The sequence below is a fragment of the Amphiura filiformis genome, chromosome 4, assembly GCF_039555335.1.
Source record: "Amphiura filiformis chromosome 4, Afil_fr2py, whole genome shotgun sequence".
Lineage (NCBI taxonomy): Eukaryota > Metazoa > Echinodermata > Ophiuroidea > Amphilepidida > Amphiuridae > Amphiura > Amphiura filiformis.
Genome location: NC_092631.1, coordinates 50863139 through 50888012, shown reverse-complemented (window position 1 = coordinate 50888012; position 24874 = coordinate 50863139). Strand labels below are relative to the sequence as shown.

At 37.8% G+C, this 24874-nt stretch overlaps 1 protein-coding gene across 1 annotated transcript in view; it reads right to left on the bottom strand.

Moving 5' to 3' along the window:
- The window catches only part of LOC140151028 (85/88 kDa calcium-independent phospholipase A2-like), a 97811-nt gene that overhangs the window by 41879 nt on the left and 31058 nt on the right, over window positions 1–24874 (bottom strand). The window contains exon 4 of the mRNA XM_072173217.1: window positions 12245–12434. Within this exon, the coding sequence (XP_072029318.1) occupies window positions 12245–12434 (190 nt within the window). The remainder of the gene's footprint in view (window positions 1–12244; window positions 12435–24874) is intronic.

The following is a 24874-nucleotide window of genomic DNA, read 5'->3' as shown; positions in this document are numbered from 1 at the left end:
TACAATCTCATACTCACTATGGACTATATTAGCGAATTTCGTTCTTACATAAAATGCGTAGTGATTTAGTGTTGCGCCCCTTATAAGGATTTAAAAGTTTTCAAAATGCACATTTGTCACTTATTAATTAAAGTAGAGAAAATTTGTAGCTCAACACGAAAATTTCATGTCTCTGTGACATTTCGTTCAAGAGAAATGTTGTTTTAAAGATCAGTGCGAAAGCGGAAAATCGCATATTTCGACTTTTCCTCCAATATCGAGAGTTTGCACAAAACTCACTAAAACTAGTGACAGACAACAATTTAAGCACGTCTTTGAACCAAGTTTAATTTCTTTTCTAGATTGTCAGTCTTGCCATTTTGTTTTGGAAAGCACTTGTTAATGAGTGTGAAGTACAAACACCCCCCCTGTTTCAGTAGTAACAATTATGGTCTTTTTGCATAGGCCTACTGAATATGCAGCAAAAGCGGCTTCATGCAGATTAACAATGCCTATTAACTTTAAAACCCATTTTGAGCCTTTTGAAGATTTTTTGGATACAATATCTAGACTTTGCAGGCGCCTGCTCGGCCAATAAAACATTTTTCCCAATAATAATTCATCAGGGTGACTTTTTCGTAATCCTTGTTTATCATCATGATTGAAATAGAACACATTTCATGGCCGCGCATTTCTTATTTTCTGCGAAGAATGTAAAAAAAACGCGTTCATAACGACGGCCTTTACAAGAGGACCCAACACTAAATAAGCGTCCCATAGGATAACGTGTGATTTTGGCCTACTTGAGCGCCATTACTGGCGTCCCTGCAATACTTGACAAAATAAATTTGGTATCAAATTAAAGCTCTGTTTCTGCAGATTCCAAAACTTTTGTCGGCATATATCGATGACCGTTGACTTTTTTCGCTATTTCAGCGGTGCAAAAATATGGCCTAAAAATATACTAAATTCACCACTCACATTTCAAAATCGGAAGTTGTCTTCATCCGCCACAGAGAATTGCTTTTGAGATAAAATGTCCGGTTTTTCTGCATGTTATCATTGAAGACACTTGTCGAATTCATATGAGCTGATATTGAGTGATTTAAAGTGAACATGTCGGTAGATATGGTGCTACAATCTCATACTCACTATGGACTATATTAGCGAATTTCGTTCTTACATAAAATGCGTAGTGATTTAGTGTTGCGCCCCCTTATAAGGATTTAAAAGTTTTCAAAATGCACATTTGTCACTTATTAATTAAAGTAGAGAAAATTTGTAGCTCAACACCGAAAATTTCATGTCTCTGCGACATTTCGTTCAAGAGAAATGTTGTTTTAAAGATCAGTGTGCGAAAGCGCGGAAAATCGCATATTTCGACTTTTCCTCCAATATCGAGAGTTTGCACAAAACTCACTAAAACTAGTGACAGACAACAATTTAAGCACGTCTTTGAACCAAGTTTAATTTCTTTTCTAGATTGTCAGTCTTGCCATTTTGTTTTGGAAAGCACTTGTTAATGAGTGTGAAGTACAAACACCCCCCCCTGTTTCAGTAGTAACAATTATGGTCTTTTTGCATAGGCCTACTGAATATGCAGCAAAACGGCTTCATGCAGATTAACAATGCCTATTAACTTTAAAACCCATTTTTGAGCCTTTTTGAAGATTTTTGGATACAATATCTAGACTTTGCAGGAGCCTGTTCGGCCAATAAAGTATTGTTCCCAATAATAATTCATCAGGGTGACTTTTCGTAATCCTTGTTTATCATCATGATTGAAATAGAACACATTTCATGGCGCATTTCTTATTTTACGCGAAGAATGTAAAAAGAACGCGTTCATAGCGACGGCCGTTACAAGGATTTAAAAGTTTTCAAAATGCACATTTGTCACTTATTAATTAAAAGTAGAAAATTTGTAGCTCAACACGAAAATTTCATGTCTCTGCGACATTTCGTTCAAGAGAAATGTTGTTTTAAAGATCAGTGCAAAAGCAGGAAAATCGCATATTTCGACTTTTCCTCCAATATCTGCGAGTTTGCACAAAACTCACTAAAACTAGTGACAGACAACAATTTAAGCACGTCTTTGAACCAAGTTTAATTTCTTTTCTAGATTGTCAGTCTTGCCATTTTGTTTTGGAAAGCACTTGTTAATGAGTGTGAAGTACAAACACCCCCCTGTTTCAGTAGTAACAATTATGGTCTTTTTGCATAGGCCTACTGAATATGCAGCAAAACGGCTTCATGCAGATTAACAATGCCTATTAACTTTAAAACCCATTTTTGAGCCTTTTTGAAGATTTTTGGATACAATATCTAGACTTTGCAGGCGCCTGCCCGGCCAATAAAACATTTTTCCCAATAATAATTCATCAGGGTGACTTTTAGTAATCCTTGTTTATCATCATGATTGAAATAGAACACATTTCATGTGCGCATTTCTTATTTTCTGTGAAGAATGTAAAAAAAGCAGCGTTCATAGCGGACGGCCGTTACAAGGATTTAAAAGTTTTCAAAATGCACATTTGTCACTTATTAATTAAAGTAGAAAATTTGTAGCTCAACACGAAAATTTCATGTCTCTGCGACATTTCGTTCAAGAGAAATGTTGTTTTAAAGATCAGTGCGAAAGCGGAAAATCGCATATTTCGACTTTTCCTCCAATATCGAGAGTTTGCACAAAACTCACTAAAACTAGTGACAGACAACAATTTAAGCTAACGTCTTTGAACCAAGTTTAATTTCTTTTCTAGATTGTCAGTCTTGCCATTTTGTTTTGGAAAGCACTTGTTAATGAGTGTGAAGTACAAACACCCCCCCTGTTTCAGTAGTAACAATTATGGTCTTTTTGCATAGGCCTACTGAATATGCAGCAAAAGCGGCTTCATGCAGATTAACAATGCCTATTAACTTTAAAACCCATTTTGAGCCTTTTTGAAGATTTTTGGATACAATATCTAGACTTTGCAGGCGCCTGCTCGCCAATAAAACATTTTTCCCAATAATAATTCATCAGGGTGACTTTTCGTAATCCTTGTTTATCATCATGATTGAAATAGAACACATTTCATGACGCGCATTTCTTATTTTCTGCGAAGAATGTAAAAAAGCAGCGTTCATAGCGGACGGCCGTTACAAAGGGGCGCAACACTAAATAAGCGTCCCATAGGATAGCGTGTGATTTTGGCCTACTTCGAGCGCCATTCCTGGCGTCCCTGCAATACTTGACAAAATAAATTTGGTATCAAATTAAAGCTCTGTTTCTGCAGATTCCAAAACTTTTGTCGGCATATATCGATGACCGTTGACTTTTTTTCGCTATTTCGGATTGCAAAAATATGGCCTAAAATATACTAAATTCACCACTCACATTTCAAAATCGGAAGTTGTCTTCATCCATACAGAGAATTGCTTTTGAGATAAAATGTCGGGTTTTTCTGCATGTTATCATTGAAGACACTTGTCAATTCATATGAGCTGATATTGAGTGATTTAAAGTGAACATGTCGGTAGATATGGTCGCTACAATCTCATACTCACTATGGACTATATTAGCGAATTTCGTTCTTACATAAAATGCGTAGTGATTTAGTGTTGCGCCCCTTATAAGGATTTAAAAGTTTTCAAAATGCACATTTGTCACTTATTAATTAAAGTAGAAAATTTGTAGCTCAACACGAAAATTTCATGTCTCTGCGACATTTCGTTCAAGAGAAATGTTGTTTTAAAGACGTGCTTAAATTGTTGTCTGTCACTAGTTTTAGTGAGTTTTGTGCAAACTCTCGCATATTTCGACTTTTCCTCCAATATGCGAGAGTTTGCACAAAACTCACTAAAACTAGTGACAGACAACAATTTAAGCACGTCTTTGCACCAAGTTTAATTTCTTTTCTAGATTGTCAGTCTTGCCATTTTGTTTTGGAAAGCACTTGTTAATGAGTGTGAAGTACAAACACCCCCCCTGTTTCAGTAGTAACAATTATGGTCTTTTTGCATAGGCCTACTGAATATGCAGCAAAACGGCTTCATGCAGATTAACAATGCCTATTAACTTTAAAACCCATTTTTGAGCCTTTTTGAAGATTTTTGGATACAATATCTAGACTTTGCAGGCGCCTGCTCGGCCAATAAAACATTTTTCCCAATAATAATTCATCAGGGTGACTTTTCGTAATCCTTGTTTATCATCATGATTGAAATAGAACACATTTCATGCCGCGCATTTCTTATTTTACACGAAGAATGTAAAAAGAACGCGTTCATAGCGACGGCCGTTACAAGGATTTAAAAGTTTTCAAAATGCACATTTGTCACTTATTAATTAAAGTAGAGAAAATTTGTAGCTCAACACCGAAAATTTCATGTCTCTGCGACATTTCGTTCAAGAGAAATGTTGTTTTAAAGATCAGTGCGAAAGCGGAAAATCGCATATTTCGACTTTTCCTCCAAGATGCGGGAGTTTGCACAAAACTCACTAAAACTAGTGACAGACAACAATTTAAGCAACGTCTTTGAACCAAGTTTAATTTCTTTTCTAGATTGTCAGTCTTGCCATTTTGTTTTGGAAAGCACTTGTTAATGAGTGTGAAGTACAAACACCCCCCTGTTTCAGTAGTAACAATTATGGTCTTTTTGCATAGGCCTACTGAATATGCAGCAAAACGGCTTCATGCAGATTAACAATGCCTATTAACTTTAAAACCCATTTTTGAGCCTTTTTGAAGATTTTTGGATACAATATCTAGACTTTGCAGGCGCCTGCTCGGCCAATAAAGCATTTTTCCCAATAATAATTCATCAGGGTGACTTTTACGTAATCCTTGTTTATCATCATGATTGAAATAGAACACATTTCATGACGCGCATTTCTTATTTTACGCGAAGAATGTAAAAAGAACGCGTTCATAGCGACGGCCGTTACAAGGATTTAAAAGTTTTCAAAATGCACATTTGTCACTTATTAATTAAAGTAGAGAAAATTTGTAGCTCAACACGAAAATTTCATGTCTCTGCGACATTTCGTTCAAGAGAAATGTTGTTTTAAAGATCAGTGCGAAGCGGAAAATCGCATATTTCGACTTTTCCTCCAATATCGAGAGTTTGCACAAAACTCACTAAAACTAGTGACAGACAACAATTTAAGCACGTCTTTGAACCAAGTTTAATTTCTTTTCTAGATTGTCAGTCTTGCCATTTTGTTTTGGAAAGCACTTGTTAATGAGTGTGAAGTACAAACCCCCCCCCCCCCCTGTTTCAGTAGTAACAATTATGGTCTTTTTGCATAGGCCTACTGAATATGCAGCAAAACGGCTTCATGCAGATTAACAATGCCTATTAACTTTAAAACCATTTTTGAGCCTTTTTGAAGATTTTTGGATACAATATCTAGACTTTGCAGGCGCCTGCTAAATAATAAAACATTTTTCCCAATAATAATTCATCAGGGTGACTTTTCGTAATCCTTGTTTATCATCATGATCGCAATAGAACACATTTCATGACGGGCAACTCTTATTTTACGCGGGAAGAATGTAAGAAGAACGCGTTCATAGCGGCGGCCGTTACAAGGGGGCGCAACACTAAATAAGCGTCCCATAGGATAACGTGTGATTTTGGCCTACTTCGAGCGCCATTCCTGGCGTCCCTGCAATACTTGACAAAATAAATTTGGTATCAAATTAAAGCTCTGTTTCTGTAGATTCCAAAACTTTTGTCGGCATATATCGATGACCGTTGACTTTTTTCGCTATTTAGCGGTGCAAAAAATATGGCCTAAAATATACTAAATTCACCACTCACATTTCAAAATCGGAAGTTGTCTTCATCCGCCACAGAGAATTGCTTTTGAGATAAAATGTCGGGTTTTTCTGCATGTTATCATTGAAGACACTTGTCGAATTCATATGAGCTGATATTGAGTGATTTAAAAGTGAACATGTCGGTAGATATGGTCGCTACAATCTCATACTCACTATGGACTATATTAGGCGAATTTCGTTCTTACATGAAATGCGTAGTGATTTAGTGTTGCGCCCCCTTATAAGGATTTAATAGTTTTCAAAATGCACATTTGTCACTTATTAATTAAAGTAGAGAAAATTTGTAGCTCAACACCGAAAATTTCATGTCTCTCACGACATTTCGTTCAAGAGAAATGTTGTTTTAAAGATCAGTGCGAAGCGCGGAAAATCGCATATTTCGACTTTTCCTCCAATATCGAGTTTGCACAAAACTCACTAAAACTAGTGACAGACAACAATTTAAGCACGTCTTTGAACCAAGTTTAATTTCTTTTCTAGATTGTCAGTCTTGCCATTTTGTTTTGGAAAGCACTTGTTAATGAGTGTGAAGTACAAACACCCCCCTGTTTCAGTAGTAACAATTATGGTCTTTTTGCATAGGCCTACTGAATATGCAGCAAAAGCGGCTTCATGCAGATTAACAATGCCTATTAACTTTAAAACCCATTTTGAGCCTTTTGAAGATTTTTGGATACAATATCTAGACTTTGCAGGCGCCTGCTCGGCCAATAAAACATTTTTCCCAATAATAATTCATCAGGGTGACTTTTCGTAATCCTTGTTTATCATCATGATTGAAATAGAACACATTTCATGGCGCATTTCTTATTTTTGAAGAATGTAAAAAGAATGCGTTCATAGCGACGGCCGTTACAAGGCGCAACACTAAATAAGCGTCCCATAGGATAACGTGTGATTTTGGCCTACTTCGAGCGCCATTCCTGGCGTCCCTGCAATACTTGACAAAATAAATTTGGTATCAAATTAAAGCTCTGTTTCTGCAGATTCCAAAACTTTTGTCGGCATATATCGATGACCGTTGACTTTTTTTTCGCTATTTAGCGGTGCAAAAATATGGCCTAAAATATACTAAATTCACCACTCACATTTCAAAATCGGAAGTTGTCTTCATCCGCCACAGAGAATTGCTTTTGAGATAAAATGTCCGGGTTTTTCTGCATGTTATCATTGAAGACACTTGTCAATTCATATGAGCTGATATTGAGTGATTTAAAGTGAACATGTCGGTAGATATGGTCGCTACAATCTCATACTCACTATGGACTATATTAGCGAATTTCGTTCTTACATAAAATGCGTAGTGATTTAGTGTTGCGCCCCTTATAAGGATTTAAAAGTTTTCAAAATGCACATTTGTCACTTATTAATTAAAGTAGAGAAAATTTGTAGCTCAACACGAAAATTTCATGTCTCTGCGACATTTCGTTCAAGAGAAATGTTGTTTTAAAGATCAGTGCGAAGCAGCGGAAAATCGCATATTTCGACTTTTCCTCCAATATGCGAGAGTTTGCACAAAACTCACTAAAACTAGTGACAGACAACAATTTAAGCAAACGTCTTTGAACCAAGTTTAATTTCTTTTCTAGATTGTCAGTCTTGCCATTTTGTTTTGGAAAGCACTTGTTAATGAGTGTGAAGTACAAACACCCCCCCCTGTTTCAGTAGTAACAATTATGGTCTTTTGCATAGGCCTACTGAATATGCAGCAAAAGCGGCTTCATGCAGATTAACAATGTCTATTAACTTTAAAACCCATTTTTGAGCCTTTTTGAAGATTTTTGGATACAATATCTAGACTTTGCAGGCGCCTGCTCGGCCAATAAAGCATTTTTCCCAATAATAATTCATCAGGGTGACTTTTCGTAATCCTTGTTTATCATCATGATTGAAATAGAACACATTTCATGGCGCATTTCTTATTTTCTGCGAAGAATGTAAAAAGAACGCGTTCATAGCGCAACCCGTTACAAAGGCGCAACACTAAATAAGCGTCCCATAGGATAACGTGTGATTTTGGCCTACTTGGCGCCATTACTGGCGTCCCTGCAATACTTGACAAAATAAATTTGGTATCAAATTAAAGCTCTGTTTCTGCAGATTCCAAAACTTTTGTCGGCATATATCGATGACCGTTGACTTTTTTCGCTATTTCGCGTTGCAAAAAATATGGCCTAAAAATATACTAAATTCACCACTCACATTTCAAAATCGGAAGTTGTCTTCATCCGCCACAGAGAATTGCTTTTGAGATAAAATGTCCGGGTTTTTCTGCATGTTATCATTGAAGACACTTGTCGAATTCATATGAGCTGATATTGAGTGATTTAAAGTGAACATGTCGGTAGATATGGTCGCTACAATTTCATACTCACTATGGACTATATTAGCGAATTTCGTTCTTACATAAAATGCGTAGTGATTTAGTGTTGCGCCCCTTATAAGGATTTAAAAGTTTTCAAAATGCACATTTGTCACTTATTAATTAAAGTAGAGAAAATTTGTAGCTCAACACCGAAAATTTCATGTCTCTGCGACATTTCGTTCAAGAGAAATGTTGTTTTAAAGATCAGTGCGAAGCTTAGCGGAAAATCGCATATTTCGACTTTTCCTCCAATATCTGAGAGTTTGCACAAAACTCACTAAAACTAGTGACAGACAACAATTTAAGCAAACGTCTTTGAACCAAGTTTAATTTCTTTTCTAGATTGTCAGTCTTGCCATTTTGTTTTGGAAAGCACTTGTTAATGAGTGTGAAGTACAAACACCCCCCCTGTTTCAGTAGTAACAATTATGGTCTTTTTGCATAGGCCTACTGAATATGCAGCAAAAGCGGCTTCATGCAGATTAACAATGCCTATTAACTTTAAAACCCATTTTGAGCCTTTTGAAGATTTTTGGATACAATATCTAGACTTTGCAGGCGCCTGCTCATTAATAAAACATTTTTCCCAATAATAATTCATCAGGGTGACTTTTCGTAATCCTTGTTTATCATCATGATTGAAATAGAACACATTTCATGACGCGCATTTCTTATTTTCTGCGAAGAATGTAAAAGAACAGCGTTCATAGCGAATGACCGTTACAAGGATTTAAAAGTTTTCAAAATGCACATTTGTCACTTATTAATTAAAGTAGAGAAAATTTGTAGCTCAACACCGAAAATTTCATGTCTCTGCGACATTTCGTTCAAGAGAAATGTTGTTTTAAAGATCAGTGCGAAACGCGGAAAATCGCATATTTCGACTTTTCCTCCAATATGCGAGAGTTTGCACAAAACTCACTAAAACTAGTGACAGACAACAATTTAAGCACGTCTTTGAACCAAGTTTAATTTCTTTTCTAGATTGTCAGTCTTGCGATTTTGTTTTGGAAAGCACTTGTTAATGAGTGTGAAGTACAAACCCCCCCACCCCCCCTGTTTCAGTAGTAACAATTATGGTCTTTTTGCATAGGCCTACTGAATATGCAGCAAAACGGCTTCATGCAGATTAACAATGCCTATTAACTTTAAAACCCATTTTTGAGCCTTTTTGAAGATTTTTGGATACAATATCTAGACTTTGCAGGCGCCTGCTCGTAATAAAACATTTTTCCCAATAATAATTCATCAGGGTGACTTTTAAGTAATCCTTGTTTTTTCTTATTCTTCTGCGAAGAATGTAAAAAGAACAGCGTTCATAGCGACGGCCGTTACAAGGGGGCGCAACACTAAATAAGCGTCCCATAGGATAGCGTGTGATTTTGGCCTACTTCGAGCGCCATTCCTGGCGTCCCTGCAATACTTGACAAAATAAATTTGGTATCAAATTAAAGCTCTGTTTCTGCAGATTCCAAAACTTTTGTCGGCATATATCGATGACCGTTGACTTTTTACGCTATTTCATGATTGCAAAAAATATGGCCTAAAATATACTAAATTCACCACTCACATTTCAAAATCGGAAGTTGTCTTCATCCGCCACAGAGAATTGCTTTTGAGATAAAATGTCCGGGTTTTTCTGCATGTTATCATTGAAGACACTTGTCGAATTCATATGAGCTGATATTGAGTGATTTAAAGTGAACATGTCGGTAGATATGGTCGCTACAATCTCATACTCACTATGGACTATATTAGCGAATTTCGTTCTTACATAAAATCGTAGTGATTTAGTGTTGCGCCCCCTTCAATATCATGTTCACAGCACACAGCAGCATAGGATGAATGATCTGCTTATGGAGTACAAAGTCTGATTGAGGGGCACTAGTTTTGAGGTAAAATAAATAATTAATCTTTTCACTTCGACCAATTGGAGGGCACATGCACCACATTTTCTCTCCAACCTGCTCTTCTGACACCTCTGTATAAACAATAAGCGCACACTTATTACTGCTCTAAGTCAGTGGCGTAGCCAGTGGGGGGGGGGCAGGGGGGCCGGTGCCCCCACTCATGATGGCTGTCGGTTCATGAGAGGCCATCGGTAGACGGAAGGTGTTGGTGAAAAATAATTTGGGTGATCAATGGACTAATATTTTACTTTGCTTATGCACAGTGATGAAAGAAAGAATGGAAAATTGTATAAAAAATGTTTAAAGATTGAATTATACATAAAATTAGTTGTTTTTTGGTTGCTAGCGCCTGATATCCTTTTTTTTTTTTTTTTTTCTCTTCACTTTTTCAAACCATTGAAAAAAAAATTGGGGCAACCATTCACAACTTCCGTCGGCAAAAATTATTTCCGTCGGTACATTTACAAGTTGTGCCCCTCGGTTCCAAAATCCTGGCTACGCCACTGCTCTAAGTACCTGTACCCAGGGTGCTAATTAGATTGAATAATATACATAATGTCGCTTCAGTGGGTTTACATATAAATGTATATAAACATACACATAAAATTGCAATGCATGCAAAATAATTGCAATCAATAAGAAGTATTCATTTGCAAAATAAACTAATGCACATGTACGTCTCTATGTTTATTTCAGCTGGTAATTGTAATCATGCCATATTATGATTTTAAATACAGACAACAATTAAATATTGTATATTACAATAATTATACACAAAATGGTAAAAATCTATGAGGACAAATTTTCATAGCACTGTCTGTCTGCTAGCATACCTACTAATTTGCTTGCCTAAGCTTAGGCCGATATAGTCTAATGTCTTTGTGGGCGATTTTCCATTGTGATAAATTTTGCACTTTCTGTTCACTGCAGCAACTTTCCGTTCACCGCAGCAACTTTCCGTTCACCGCAGGAACTACCGTAACCACTCGGGTATAAGTTCACCTTCGGCTATAAGCCCACCCCCTATTTTTCAAACCATTCGGGGAACAAGGGTGCACTCGGGTATAAGCCCAGTAGTCATTTTGGCTAAGTTTTTAAATCATATCAATGCTTTTCTTTCACATTTAAGAACAAATATTTTTTTTAAATTGACAAAGATGATAGAAATTACTGATACATTGGGCATATACAAACACAGAAGATATTTCTTATTTTTAAATTCAACTACTAGCCCCTCCCCGGTTATAAGCCCACCCCCCATTTTTGAAGTGAAATTGCCCATCTAGGGGTGGGCTTATACCCGAGTGGTTACGGTACATGTTCACTGCAGCAACTTTCCGTTCACCGCAGCAACTTCCCGTTCACCGCAGCAAATTTCCGTTCACCGCAGCAACTTCCTGTTCACCGCAGCAACTTTCCGTTCACCGCAGCAACTACATATTTACCGCAGCAACTACATATTTACCGCAGAAACTTTCCGTTCACCGCAGCACACTTTTGTTCATTGCAGTAACTTTCCGTTCACCTCAGTAAATTTCCGTTCTCTGCCTTGATTTCCCCTCAAATGATTAACTTTGTTCAGGGCTTTGTTGTCCTTCTCCACATTTTCTATGGTGGAAGACACTGAAGAAAATTTTAGCCGATGTGGAAGAGGCTGAGAGGCTTCTTCTTCTTCTTCCTCGGTAAGTGTAACATCAAATGCATGATGACAGGCACACTTCAAGTTGCACATGTACAAAGGATCAGGAACGCAACTTCAAAAGACAGCAGTGCAAAATATGTACAGTGCGATGTGCGATCAAAATTTGTACATAATTGCATAAGCAAAATGAAGGCATGTCCATATGATCCAATATACATGCACACATGCCAGAAACTTTGCCAGGCTGGCGGAATATTGGTCGCTGCATCTGTTGCAACAGAAAAGCACCCGCAAGACGTTGGACTATAGCCCAGCCTTGACACGCACACAGACAAGAAACTACAAACCACTTAATTTTCCATCACAATCCAAAATGTAGGGCCAGACTTGCATAGGTAAAGTACTACAATCGTAGTCATGCACCAAAGACATGCAGAAAAAAATGTAACATGGAGGAAAGTGGTTTGGCAGTGATGGCTCTTTGCATGTTACATTGTACAGTGCCATGTTTAGAACCTACCGTTGCAATCATACTTATTACATCAGTAGGCAGTCTGGCTACGGCATGGAAGACATTCTCTCCATTAGCATCTGGCAAGTCCACATTGACTCCACACAGCAGAAGTTCATGGACAATATCAGCTTGACCCGATTCCACTGCTAGGTGTAATGGTGTCTGCTGAAGATCACATTGCTGGCTATTCAACTCCCTAAACAAAGAATTGAGAAGGACAGATCTTAGTTATATTATGCCTTTATTTAAGAAAGAAAAATTTATATTATGTCTTGATGTTTTGGAGAATCTTTCATATCATCTGGGTCATATTAGGTGAAATAAACAAAAGTAGCTCTTAAATTTTACTGCCAAAATTAAGGTGTTTTTTTTTTCAATTACAATTTTTTTTTTCAGATATGTTCAAAAATCAATGTTTTTCACTTGAAATTAATATCTTATTGAAAAAGACTAGTCTTAAATTGATTATCTAACAAGTATCCAGTAGTCAAATGTACCTGATGGAAGTTAGCATTATTTAATATTTGTGGGGATTTTTTAAACTGAAGGTTTACAAAAAAAATTGACCAAACGACTGACTCACTCTTCTCATTTTTTCCACCTGAGGGAACACAACATTTTTTTGCCCAATGGTGAGATCCCCCCTATAGGGGGAGGGGGGAGTTCAAATGCCATGTCCTCCACTTTAAAATTCTGTTTAATCCATATGGAATACATGCTATTATTACTGAAGTCATAAGCTTTATCCTGTTACAATATTAGTGCTCAAATTTCAATTTAATTTCACCGTCTAGTGAACATGATACATAAAACTGCATAAAACTAAGGGACCGTTCACAAACACTTGTAAGGAGGGGCCTGATGCAAAAAGGGGGGGGCCCTGAAAATTTTTGAATCTCCTAAGGGGGGGGCTCTGAAAACAATGACCAAATTTTCCTGGATAAATTGAGTTTATATGCTTTTTTATGGGGTTGACCCATAATTTTCATGTCAAAAAGGGGGGTCCTGAAAATTTTGAGGTCTGTAAAGGGGTCCCGAAAATGTTTTGTGATGAAATTTTTTTTTGCATCAGGCCCCCCTTACAAGTGTTTGTGAACGGTCCCCAATCAGCAAGGACTGTGTACATGTATCCTTGTTAATAATTCATATTTCACTCAATGTCATTGTTTATTACCTTCATGCATGTGTCATCTCTGCCTTTAAAATATAGTTACCAGTATGCAGTACTAGTAGTAACATATTGGTGAAATATTATGTCACTGCAGGGTGATTTTAATATATGAGCTTTTATAAATTTAAGTATGTACTTTTAGGCTAATGCTATTCATTTGCACATTATGTTAAGAATCTGCAAAATAGAAAAGGCTGTTTCCAAAGTCTAATTCCAAAGTTATTTCATAGTCAAATTCACTAAATATTGAGAGGCAAATATTGCAGTGCTTATATTTGTACTACAGTTTGAGTTGGGAGAAAAGATTTTAACTAGAGCGGTTCTCGACTTGCGCGGTTCTCGACGCAAAGCGTCGGCCACAATGCCTCCACCTTGAGGCGTATCATTTTAACCGGTGCAATTTCACTAGGAGCTGGCCATCTGTAGATGACAGTGTAAGTTTTAGCCACTAAGTTTCATGCCCATACAACAGTTTTTAGTAATTTGACCTCAGGTGACCCCTGGGTGACCCCAAAATGACCACCCAAAAATGTAACCCTAAATGTTGACTGTACCCACCAAATTCCATGCCAATACGACAGTTTTTAGTAACTTGACCTCAGATGACCCCGGATTACCCCAAAATGACCTTCTAACAATTTAACTCTAAATGTTGACTGTACCCACCAAGTTTCATGCCCATACGACAGTTTTAAGTTATTTGACCTCAGATGACCCCGGATGACCCCAAAATGACCTTCCAAGAATTTAACTCTAAATGTTGACTGTACCCACCAAGTTTCATGCCCATACGACAGTTTTAAGTTATTTGACCTCAGATGACCCCTAGGTGACCCCGGATGACCCCAAAATGACCGTCCAAGAATTTGACTCTAAATGTTGACTGTACCCACTTAGTTTCATGCCCATACGACAGTTTTAAGTTATTTGACCTCAGATGACCCCTGGGTGACCCCGGATGACCCCAAAATGACCGTCCAAGAATTTGATTCTAAATGTTGACTGTACCCACCAAGTTTCATGCCCATATGACAGTTTTAAGTTATTTGACCTCAGATGACCCCTGTGTGACCCCAGATGACCCCAACATGACCTTCAAAAAAATTTGGTTCTAAATGTTTACAGTACCCACCAAGCACTAGGAGAAGTGAAACGGCGCCGTTTTCCCAATTTCGGCGTCAAAAGGCGCCGATTGAGTCAATAAGCGCCAAATGGCATCACTTGAGTCACTGGCGCCAAATGTTGGCGTCATTGGATCCATTTTGGCGCCAGTGGCGCTGTTTTGTCATCAAGGGAATTTTTTGGCGTCATTGGCGCCATTTTGGCGTCATTTTGGAGTCATTGGCGCCATTTTGGAGTCATTGGCGCCATTTTGGCGTCGGGGTATTTTCTCACAGCACATATGGCGTCAGTGGCGCCAAAATGGTGGTTCTGGTGCCAAATCGGCATACTCCGCCAATTCTAACATTGCAATAATAAAATTTAATATTATTTTGATATACTAAGAAGCCAATCCTCCAATCCAAAGTTTCAGGTCAGGTGTTCAGGTTTACTCCCTTTACTATACTGTGCCAAAATAACTCCCCAATTTCTACTGGATAGTCCCAAGACTAGTACCAGTAAAAACTGGTAAAAATCTAATGCTTGGTCAATGTTTCTGAAAATCTTCAGAAAATCACTTTTGTGCAATCACGAAAACAGATACAGCTTATAAACAAATGTGAACAATAGGCTATACGATAGTACCAGCTACCACTTGTATTTTACATTTTAACTCTAACCCTCCTACATGTAAATACTACAAAATACTACTTGATATATGCGCTGTTAGTGCATGCATCCACGTGGTGTGATGCGCTTAATCGCCCTAAGTGATATATAGGCACGCAGTTTAAGCTGGCCAGCGAAGCCCAAGACCTGTGGCAAAGTGCCGCCGACCCCGTGCCTGGCACGCGAGGGCTCTCGGGTTCGAATCCCACCCAGAGCAAACAACTTCTTTCCTTCTTTTCTCTCTTTATTCTTTCCTTCTTTCCCTTCTTTTCTCCGAAAAGCCCTTAGGCGTTTAGGGTTAGGTTACCACTATCGAAACTCAGTATAGGCTTCCTTAACCCTAACCCTCCTAAATACTACAAAATACTACTTGATATATGCGCTGTTCGTGCATGCATCCCACGTGGTGTGATGACGCAATCGCCCTAATTGATATATAGGCATGGTTTAAGCTGGCCAGCGAAGCCCAAGACCCGTGGCAAAGTGTCGCCGACCGAGTGCTTGGCATGCGAGGGTCTCGGGTTCGAATCCCACCCAGAGCAAACAACTTCTTTCCTTCTTTTCTCTCTTTATTCTTTCCCTTCCCGTCGCCAAAAAGCCCTTAGGCGGTTAGGGTTAGGGCATTCAAGAGGGCTTGTAAAATGTACAGAATGTGTTTGTAGATAAGCAATGTAGTGTTGAACAAAGGATTAGCAGAGTACAGTTACATAATGGGTCACGAAGAACAACTGCCTTTATGATCTCTGATTCCTGGCTATGATTGCATAGGTGATATTACATTGGAAATAGGCTGCATTGTTCTGAGTTTCAAATATTGATGAGTCTTGTGAGCAAATCAAGTTGATGCAATTCAGCTAAAAAGATGTTTGCTTCTGCAGGTTGGTCGTCGGATAAAAATTGCTTAAAAATGTCATAGGCAGCATGTTAGGGGATGGTAATTTACCATTTCCTAAAAATTTGTTTTTTTAAAATGGTTCCTAGATGTTTTTATCTAGTTTTTAAAAATTAAAGGAAATCTGTACCATAAACTAATCAATGGCTAATATAGTTATATACCCTAAATTAAACATACCAGGCGGACTATATGAATTTGAATATTCCTAACAAAGAAAAAAGCACTTTTAATCCTTCGTTTCTGCGATTCATGGAAGCCGCTATGATAGCTGCTTGCGAATCCTTTCTGCCACAAGCGGTAGACTAAATCCTCCAGTCTCGAATATACGCACGGCCGTTGCACTGTGCTGTATACGAGGACTGAACACCAAACGTGTTCTGAGCGTGGAGGACTTTTGAGCTCATTAATAAAAGCAGCGTGCGACTTGGCAGCGCTTCAAGGCGTCGCATGGCGCATTGCCATTTAAGGAAATTTCAGCGGGTAAATTATCTTCCGACTCGCCCGTGAATAAAACAACTGTTTTTAAAGGAATTTTAATGAATTTTAAACTTGTTCTTTTTGTATGATAATTGCTTTCTTTCCTGCGATTTATATTCCCTATCAGTATTATATAATAGTATAAATACTGTTTAGTTTTAAATAAGCCTATTGCTTCAGTTCAGTTATTGTTATATTTTCCTTTCACCATTCTGATTCTGTTTAATACTCTTCTTCAATTTTCACTCGGCCATTATGTCGGTCCGGTTTTAATTGGGCATATTTTTGCTTTGTTTTCTTTAAACTTAGGCCCACGTTCAATTTTGTGGTTCATCATCGTGTGTAACAAATTTCATGCTAAATAAACAGCCCAAACTTACCTTGCCAAAGCCGTCGAACATGAAAACAAATAAAGTGCTTGTGTGTCGCCCGAAGGCTCCATTGATTTTCGTGTTTTTGTTGTTGTTGTGAACTTGTTGTTTTTTAATTACTTCAAAATGGATGGTAGGCTTGTTTCTTATATTTGCAGTTACAGTGAACAATATTTATAACACAGTCCACGCTTATGCCGCGCCGTAGAGAATATACAGCCGAGTTTTACGGTGCACCCACAGTAAAATAGAAAGTCAAATGAAATGTTTTAAATTCCGGTCGCATAATTTTTGTTGCGTGATGATGCGACTTGATCTAATATTTTATTGTATTTCATTCATACATACAAATTTAATACCGGTACCTGTCAAGACCATGTCAAAATCAGAAAAATGCTTAGCCTTCTTTAACAGTAGATTTTAGAGTTTAAAAAAAATCATTTGGAGTTTGTTTTGATTAAAATGAAAAGAAATTAGAAATATTTGTATTCCCAGGTACATGGTCGTAATTCGGGTTATTTAGGGGCTGTCATTTTTTCTTTGAAAGGGGTGGGTCATGAATATACTGGAGGGTGTCATAGCATTTTTGACCAAAAATAGGGGGGTTATAATTTTTACACCAAAATTAGGGGGTAATCGGGTTATAGAATTATTAAGGGCTGGTGACCCAAAATTTTTAAGCGCGTCGTAAATGGGCAATCTTTAACTTACGATCAAAATGTATGCACAATCTATAGTTATATGATTCAAAATTTTGGCGCGCTTCGCGCACCTTTTACACTTACAGTCAAAATTTTAACACGCTCCACACACTTTCTTCGCATTTAAGTTTTTGCGCGCTTTGTGCCTTGTGGGGGGATGTCATTTTCTTCGGCAGGGGGTGGGGTCATGAATATGTCGGTGACCGGAGTCAATTTTTTTACGACCCCCCTATCGCGAGCTAAATTTTTTACAACCCCCTATCGCGGGTCAAAAATTTTTATGACCCCCTTCCGCCTATACAGACTGAAGACAAATTTATTTAGTAAGGCGCGGACCCAAATTTTAGAGCGGAGTGCGAAGCGCGTTAAAAATTTTGATCGTAAGTGTAAAGAAGGGCAGCGGAGCGCAAGCAAAAATCTTGCATTGTATAACAAAAGATTGCGCACACATTTTGGTTTTGAAGCTAAGGAATGCGCGCGCAGCGCGCAAAAATGTTGAGTCACCAACCCTTAATAATTCTATAACCCCCCCTATTTTGGTTGTTAAAAAATTTTTGGTCTCAAAATTCTATGACCCCCAGTATATTCATGACCCCCTTCTGAAGAAAATGACAGCCCCCCTTAGTTCCAGTGATGAATAATTTGTAGTCAGTCTGTGTAGGTGTAAGGGGGGCGGGAATAAATATTTTCGACCTGAGATAGGGGTTGTAAAAATTCAGCCCATAATAGGGGGGTCATGAAAAATTTACTCGGTCACCGACATAATTCATGAGTCATGACCCACCCCCCTTCATTAGAAAATGGGGTCATACAATTTTAGACCAAATATAGGGGTTATAATTTGTTAACACCCAAAATAGGGCTTTATAGAATTATTGAAGGTTGGTGACTAAAAATGTTGGCGCTCCGCATGCATTCTTTTAGGGGGTCATAAAAAATTTGCCCCAATAATAGGGGGTCATAAATTTTTTTACATATTCATGACCCCCTCTGCCGAAGAAAATGACATCCCCCTTATTACGTTTAGCTATCACTGCTAAACAGCAGGGCGTGTCTGGCATTTTGATAGGTTAAATTTAAATGTTTATATTAAATTTCCATAAATAGTTGACTTTCTTTCCATGAAAATAATGGAAAAAATGTCATGGATGCAGCTCATGCCAGCATACTAACGCTCGGGGTGGGGGGGGGGGTGAATATGCAAGGACTTTTAGTATACTACAGTCATGACTTGCTATGATGTGAGTAGTAGTATATTTTAGGCCAACAGGGGCTAGGGCCTAATTATAGTCCAAACCTCATACGGGAGAGGAGAGGACATCATGTTCAACTATAGGCCACAATTGAATTGTTGTCATGTTTTTGCTTACCGTTTTTCTTTCGTAGGCCTGCAGCTACTAACATGATGACACATTGTATACTCATGCGGTACATGCCATTGGCGGCATTGGTGCTTGTTCAGTCAGATCTCGGCAAATAGTACTCATGTCCATGTCCATGTCACAGTCAGTACACAGTCAATAATAATGATGACATCACATGGCCATGGTAACACTGTCAACATCAGCGTAAAACTCCAGTCAGTGCCAGTACCATGTCCATGAGTATACCTCATGACCCTGGACATGTTGGAAGTTGTAGGCATGCAACAATCCTGGGCAATAATCATGACATCAGGCACAGTAAATAGCAAATCAACTGATTTATCCAGGGTACAACATTCATGACATATTAATGACATTGACATGCATGCATGGCATAATGATGGAGAATCTTGCATGGAAGTCTCAGGGTTTTGATCATTGCATGATTGCAGTGACACTGTCGGTTGGTGCGACGATATTGTCAAGTAGCAGTATTCTCTTGCCAAGTCAGATGCGAGGCCTGTCTACAAGTACAATCAATGTGATGCCGTGTATGCCACTGAGGCCTAGTCAGAAGTAACAGGCTACATTTACGCACGGTCATGACGGTTTGCATGCATGATGCATTGAATTGGAGATGTCCATTTTTGCACGGCAACTTGAGATGCAGACAGACCATAAGAAAGCACACTGCCGTAAGAATGAACTTGTTTTATACTAGAATAGAGCTGATTAAATATGTCGTCACTCAACTGGGCTCAGACCATGCAGACAGTACGTAAAAAACAACCATCATCACCATCATGACATGTAAAAGTCCGGGGTAAAAGTATAGCATGCATGTGTACACACAATGCACATAATACTGCACACACTGTCACAGCGGCACTCCCGGTAACTATCCACATAAATTCTTCCAAATCGGATTATGTTCAACTCTTTCTTCACTTCCATTTTGGTCCAAGCGATGTTTGAACACTTGCCGTTCATTATACCTTGTTTATTATTCCACAAATCGGTATATCCTGTTAAATTCCTGTACAAAATTTGTCTTCCACACGGCGCCGTGATTGAATTTCGACATCGGTGTTCAAAATTCCGACGAAATGGCGCTACGTTGTTTGATCTCCATATATAGACTATAGAAGTCCATATATGGACTATGTGTTCCTATATGGACTATATAAGTCCATATATGGATATTTATCGCGCCGTCAAAAAAACGTCGGCGCGCATGAAAAAGTCCTCCATGAAAAATGCACGTATCGTTCTCAGGCCTCGAACGAGCCGCCGCCATGTTTGTCCGCCATTTTGCGAGTGAGAGGCCAGGGACTCAGGCTACCACAAGCGGTAGTGTAACCTTTCACACAGACCCTGGGCTACCTTCGGCGAGCGTGTGTTGCTTTATGGCATTCGCGACCGGCGACCCCCACAACGAATTTTGTTTTTTAGTGCTGTTTTTACACTTTTCGTTCTCAAAAGACATTGTTGATCATAAATATTACTTAAAATACATTTTTTTATGTTCTTCTGTAGTTTTATGGGTAAAAATTGTGGCGTTTTCTTTTGAACGAATGTTGAATCTGAACTTTCGTAGTATTCGCTTCGTGTCACCAAAGTTCACGAGGGACGAGGCTTGTGGCACGGATTTCGCTGGTTTCAAAATCGGGGTACCGTTACAGCGCACACCACTCCACGCCATACATAAATTCTGCCAGTCACATTTCCCCAATATGAAATTTTTTAAAAGTAAAATTTCAATTTTACTTCATTAAAGTTTGGCGGAGGCGGGGTTCGAACTCACGGCGGCGGACTGCTTTGGACACACTATAAACCCATCAGCGCCTTAGACCACTCGGCTACTTGTCTTGTTGGAATTCATTTGGAACTTATTCGAAGATATAATCGCAACTTCAACATAGGCCTACCACGTGACAAGCAAAGGCAGAAAACGTACCATATTTTGGAATTATATTTCAAATAAAAACATTTATGTGTATTATTAGCGCTCAATTGTTGTTAACTGCGTGTTTTATACAAAAAAATCAACGATAAGCATGATAACTGGGCGTCTATATGGACAATACATTATATCGATTTTGACACGTGCTTGTGTCTCAGTACATTTCCATGGTCAGTGAAATACTATAGAGAAAAACCTACCATTTTTCTTGTATACACGTTCCATGTTTTTATCAATTACATAAAAAGTCCATTTTAGACCCCAAATGTTTCTTCGGAAATAAAAGATTAGAATACCATAAAAACGAAACAGTAATCTTTTGCGGGTCTAATGTTATTTATACATAGATTTTTAACGTTTTTCTATCCTTATTCTTGCTCAATTAAAAAATATTTTGGCGTATATAAAATTTAAATAAAATTCTCTGCTTCATAAACGACCTCAAATATGCCACAATTGGGTATCACGAATAGTTATATATGATGTGCAGTTAATAGTCATATTTTCTTTTATACAGACTAGATGCTTCAGTTTTGACAGGAAAAATATTTTCTTGAAAACCCTCTCACTCGGTTATTTCAAAACAGTAACCACGCTTCCCTAGAATGTGCAATAATTTAGCATTAAAATTTTTCTTATTCTAACAGCAAGCGTTTCTAGAATGAATTATGGCGAAATGTGGTGTAGTTACAGCGTAATAAAAATACATCGGGTAGCAATATGGCAGCCACCATGGATTTCAAACTGACGGCTGATCGTCGTAAGGAATTAAGAATTTCTCCTTTATTTGGACGTATATAAGCGTAGGACTTTTACTGTTTGTCGTTTTTATTATTACTGCAACTATATAGCCATTGATTAGTTTATGGTACAGATTTCCTTTAAAACTAAAATAATTTTGACCTAATAATTTTGTTGTTACGTTGAACGAAAAAGAAGTGGGCCAAAAAACATGTTTTTTAAGTTTCCCCAAATTTAACCTCACATTATGAATTTATCAAGTCTTTGCCATTGTAAATATGTATAATCATATATACTTTAGACCAACAATTTAGCAGTTATGAGGCCCGAAAGTTTCCATAATTCCAAATTTGGATCATGCTCTAGTCTTTGTGCTTCAAACTCTGAGAATTGTAGTTTTTAGCTCAAATTTGGAAAGTTTGTGAATTGTAAGCTCCCCAGCCTATAGTTTGGCCTAATTTTAATTAACTATACCCCCATGTTGAAATTTAAGTTCTTGAAGTCCCTATTTTGCCTGAAAATCGGTTCTTAGTACCTTGCACACCCCTACCAAAATATTAGTTGAGTGCCCCCCCCCCCCCTGCCTGAAATGTGGAACTTAGGCCAAAAAAAAAAAGTTCTGTTGCCCTCCGCGGCCGGGTCAAAATCGCGAAAATCTGGGCCCGTTTTTTTTTTTTTGTTTTTTTAATAATTTTTTTTTTAACTAATGATTTTTTGGCTCTGAGCGGAGCTTATCAGTGCCTTTGTCATGCAACTAACTAGCATTCATTTTCAGGCCACAATACGCTGTTGGTTTTTATGCTAAGGATCATTTAATGACTGATATGAAGACTTAAGTTTCGTTTCTAAGTTTGGCTAAGTTATTTTCGAATCGATTGCACTCCAGATTTTATTGAAATTCAGGCGATAAAAGTATTATTTTTGGGTAAAAAAGACCAAAATAGTCGCGATAATCGAGTTATATCTTGGTTCCCTGTGTGTGCTAGAGATTATTCTGGTCTGTATAATTTAAGATGCGTAATACAGACGGAAACCAATGGAGGTACATTTCTTTAAGATTTAGTTCAGATCAGAAATTATTTGACTACTTCTTAACTTTTCTTCACTATTTCTTTATAATTTAAATAAAGAGATAGGTAAGGAATGTCAAAAATAGTCAAGAACATGTCTGAATCTTGAATAAATCCCCGAATAAATCTGAACAAATGACTTTTCTGGGGGACTATTTGGCTTGCGCAAGTGCAGTACGAAAGCACTGTGCCGATTTTTTTTGTTAAGGGGCGCAACACTAAATCACTACGCATTTTATGTAAGAACGAAATTCGGCTAATATAGTCCATAGTGAGTATGAGATTGTAGCGACCATATCTACCGACATGTTGACTTTAAATCACTCAATATCAGCTCATATGAATTCGACAAGTGTCTTCAATGATAACATGCAGAAAAAACCGGACATTTTATCTCAAAAGCAATTCTCTGTGGCGGATGAAGACAACTTCCGATTTTGAAATGTGAGTGGTGAATTTAGTATATTTTAAGGCCATATTTTTGCACCGAAAAATAAAAAAAAAAGTCAACGGTCATCGATATATGCCGACAAAAGTTTTGGAATCTACAGAAACAGAGCTTTAATTTGATACCAAATTTATTTTGCCAAGTATTGCAGGGGCGCCAGGAATGGCGCTCAAGTAGGCCAAAATCACACGTTATCCTATGGGACGCTTATTTAGTGTTGCGCCCCGTTGTAACGGCCGTCGCTATGACCGCGTTCTTTTTACATTCTTCGCGTAAAATAAGAAATGCGCGTCATGAAATGTGTTCTATTTCAATCATGATGATAAACAAGGAGTACGAAAAGTCACCCTGATGAATTATAATTGGGAAAAATGCTTTATTGGCCGAGCAGGCGCCTGCAAAGTCTAGAAATTGTATCCAAAAATCTTCAAAAGGCTCAAAAATGAGTTTTAAAGTTAATAGGCATTGTTAATCTGCATGAAGCCGTTTTGCTGCATATTCCTTAGGCCTGTTCAAAAAGATCATAATTGTTACTACTGAAACAGGGGGGTGTTTGTACTTCACACTCATTAACAAGTGCTTTCCAAAACAAAATGGCAAGACAGATAATCTAGAAAAGAAATTAAACTTGGTTCAAAGGCGTTGCTTAAATTGTTGTCTGTCACTAGTTTTAGTGAGTTTTGTGCAAACTCTAGATATTGGAGGAAAAAGTCGAAATATTCGATTTTCTGCGTTTCGGCACTGATCTTTAAAACAACATATCTCTTGAGCGAAATGTCGAGAGACATGAAATTTTCGGTGTTGAGCTACAAATTTTCTCTAATTTAATTAATAAGTGACAAATGTGGATTTTGAAAACTTTTAAATCCTTATAAGAGGCGCAACACTAAATCACTACGCATTTTATGTAAGAACGAAATTCGCTAATATAGTCCATAGTGAGTATGAGATTGTAGCGACCATATCTACCGACATGTTGACTTTAAATCACTCAATATCAGCTCATATGAATTCGACAAGTGTCTTCAATGATAACATGCAGAAAAAACCGGACATTTTATCTCAAAAGCAATTCTCTGTGGCGGATGAAGACAACTTCCGATTTTGAAATGTGAGTGGTGAATTTAGTATATTTTTAAGCCATATTTTTTGCAATGAAATAGCGAAAAAAGTCAACGGTCATCGATATATGCCGACAAAAGTTTTGGAATCTACAGAAACAGAGCTTTAATTTGATACCAAATTTATTTTGCCAAGTATTGCAGGGACGCCAGGAATGGCGCTCGAAGTAGGCCAAAATCACACGTTATCCTATGGGACGCTTATTTAGTGTTGCCCCCTTGTAACGACCGTCATTATGAACGCGTTCTTTTTACATTCTTCGCGTAAAATAAGAAATGCGCGTCATGAAATGTGTTCTATTTCAATCATGATGATAAACAAGAAGTACGAAAAGTCACCCTGATGAATTATAATTGGGAAAAATGCTTTATTGGCCGAGCAGGCGCCTGCAAAGTCTAGAAATTGTATCCAAAAATCTTCAAAAAGGCTCAAAAATGAGTTTTAAAGTTAATAGGCATTGTTAATCTGCATGAAGCCGTTTTGCTGCATATTCAGTAGGCCTATACAAAAAGATCATAATTGTTACTACTGAAACAGGGGGGG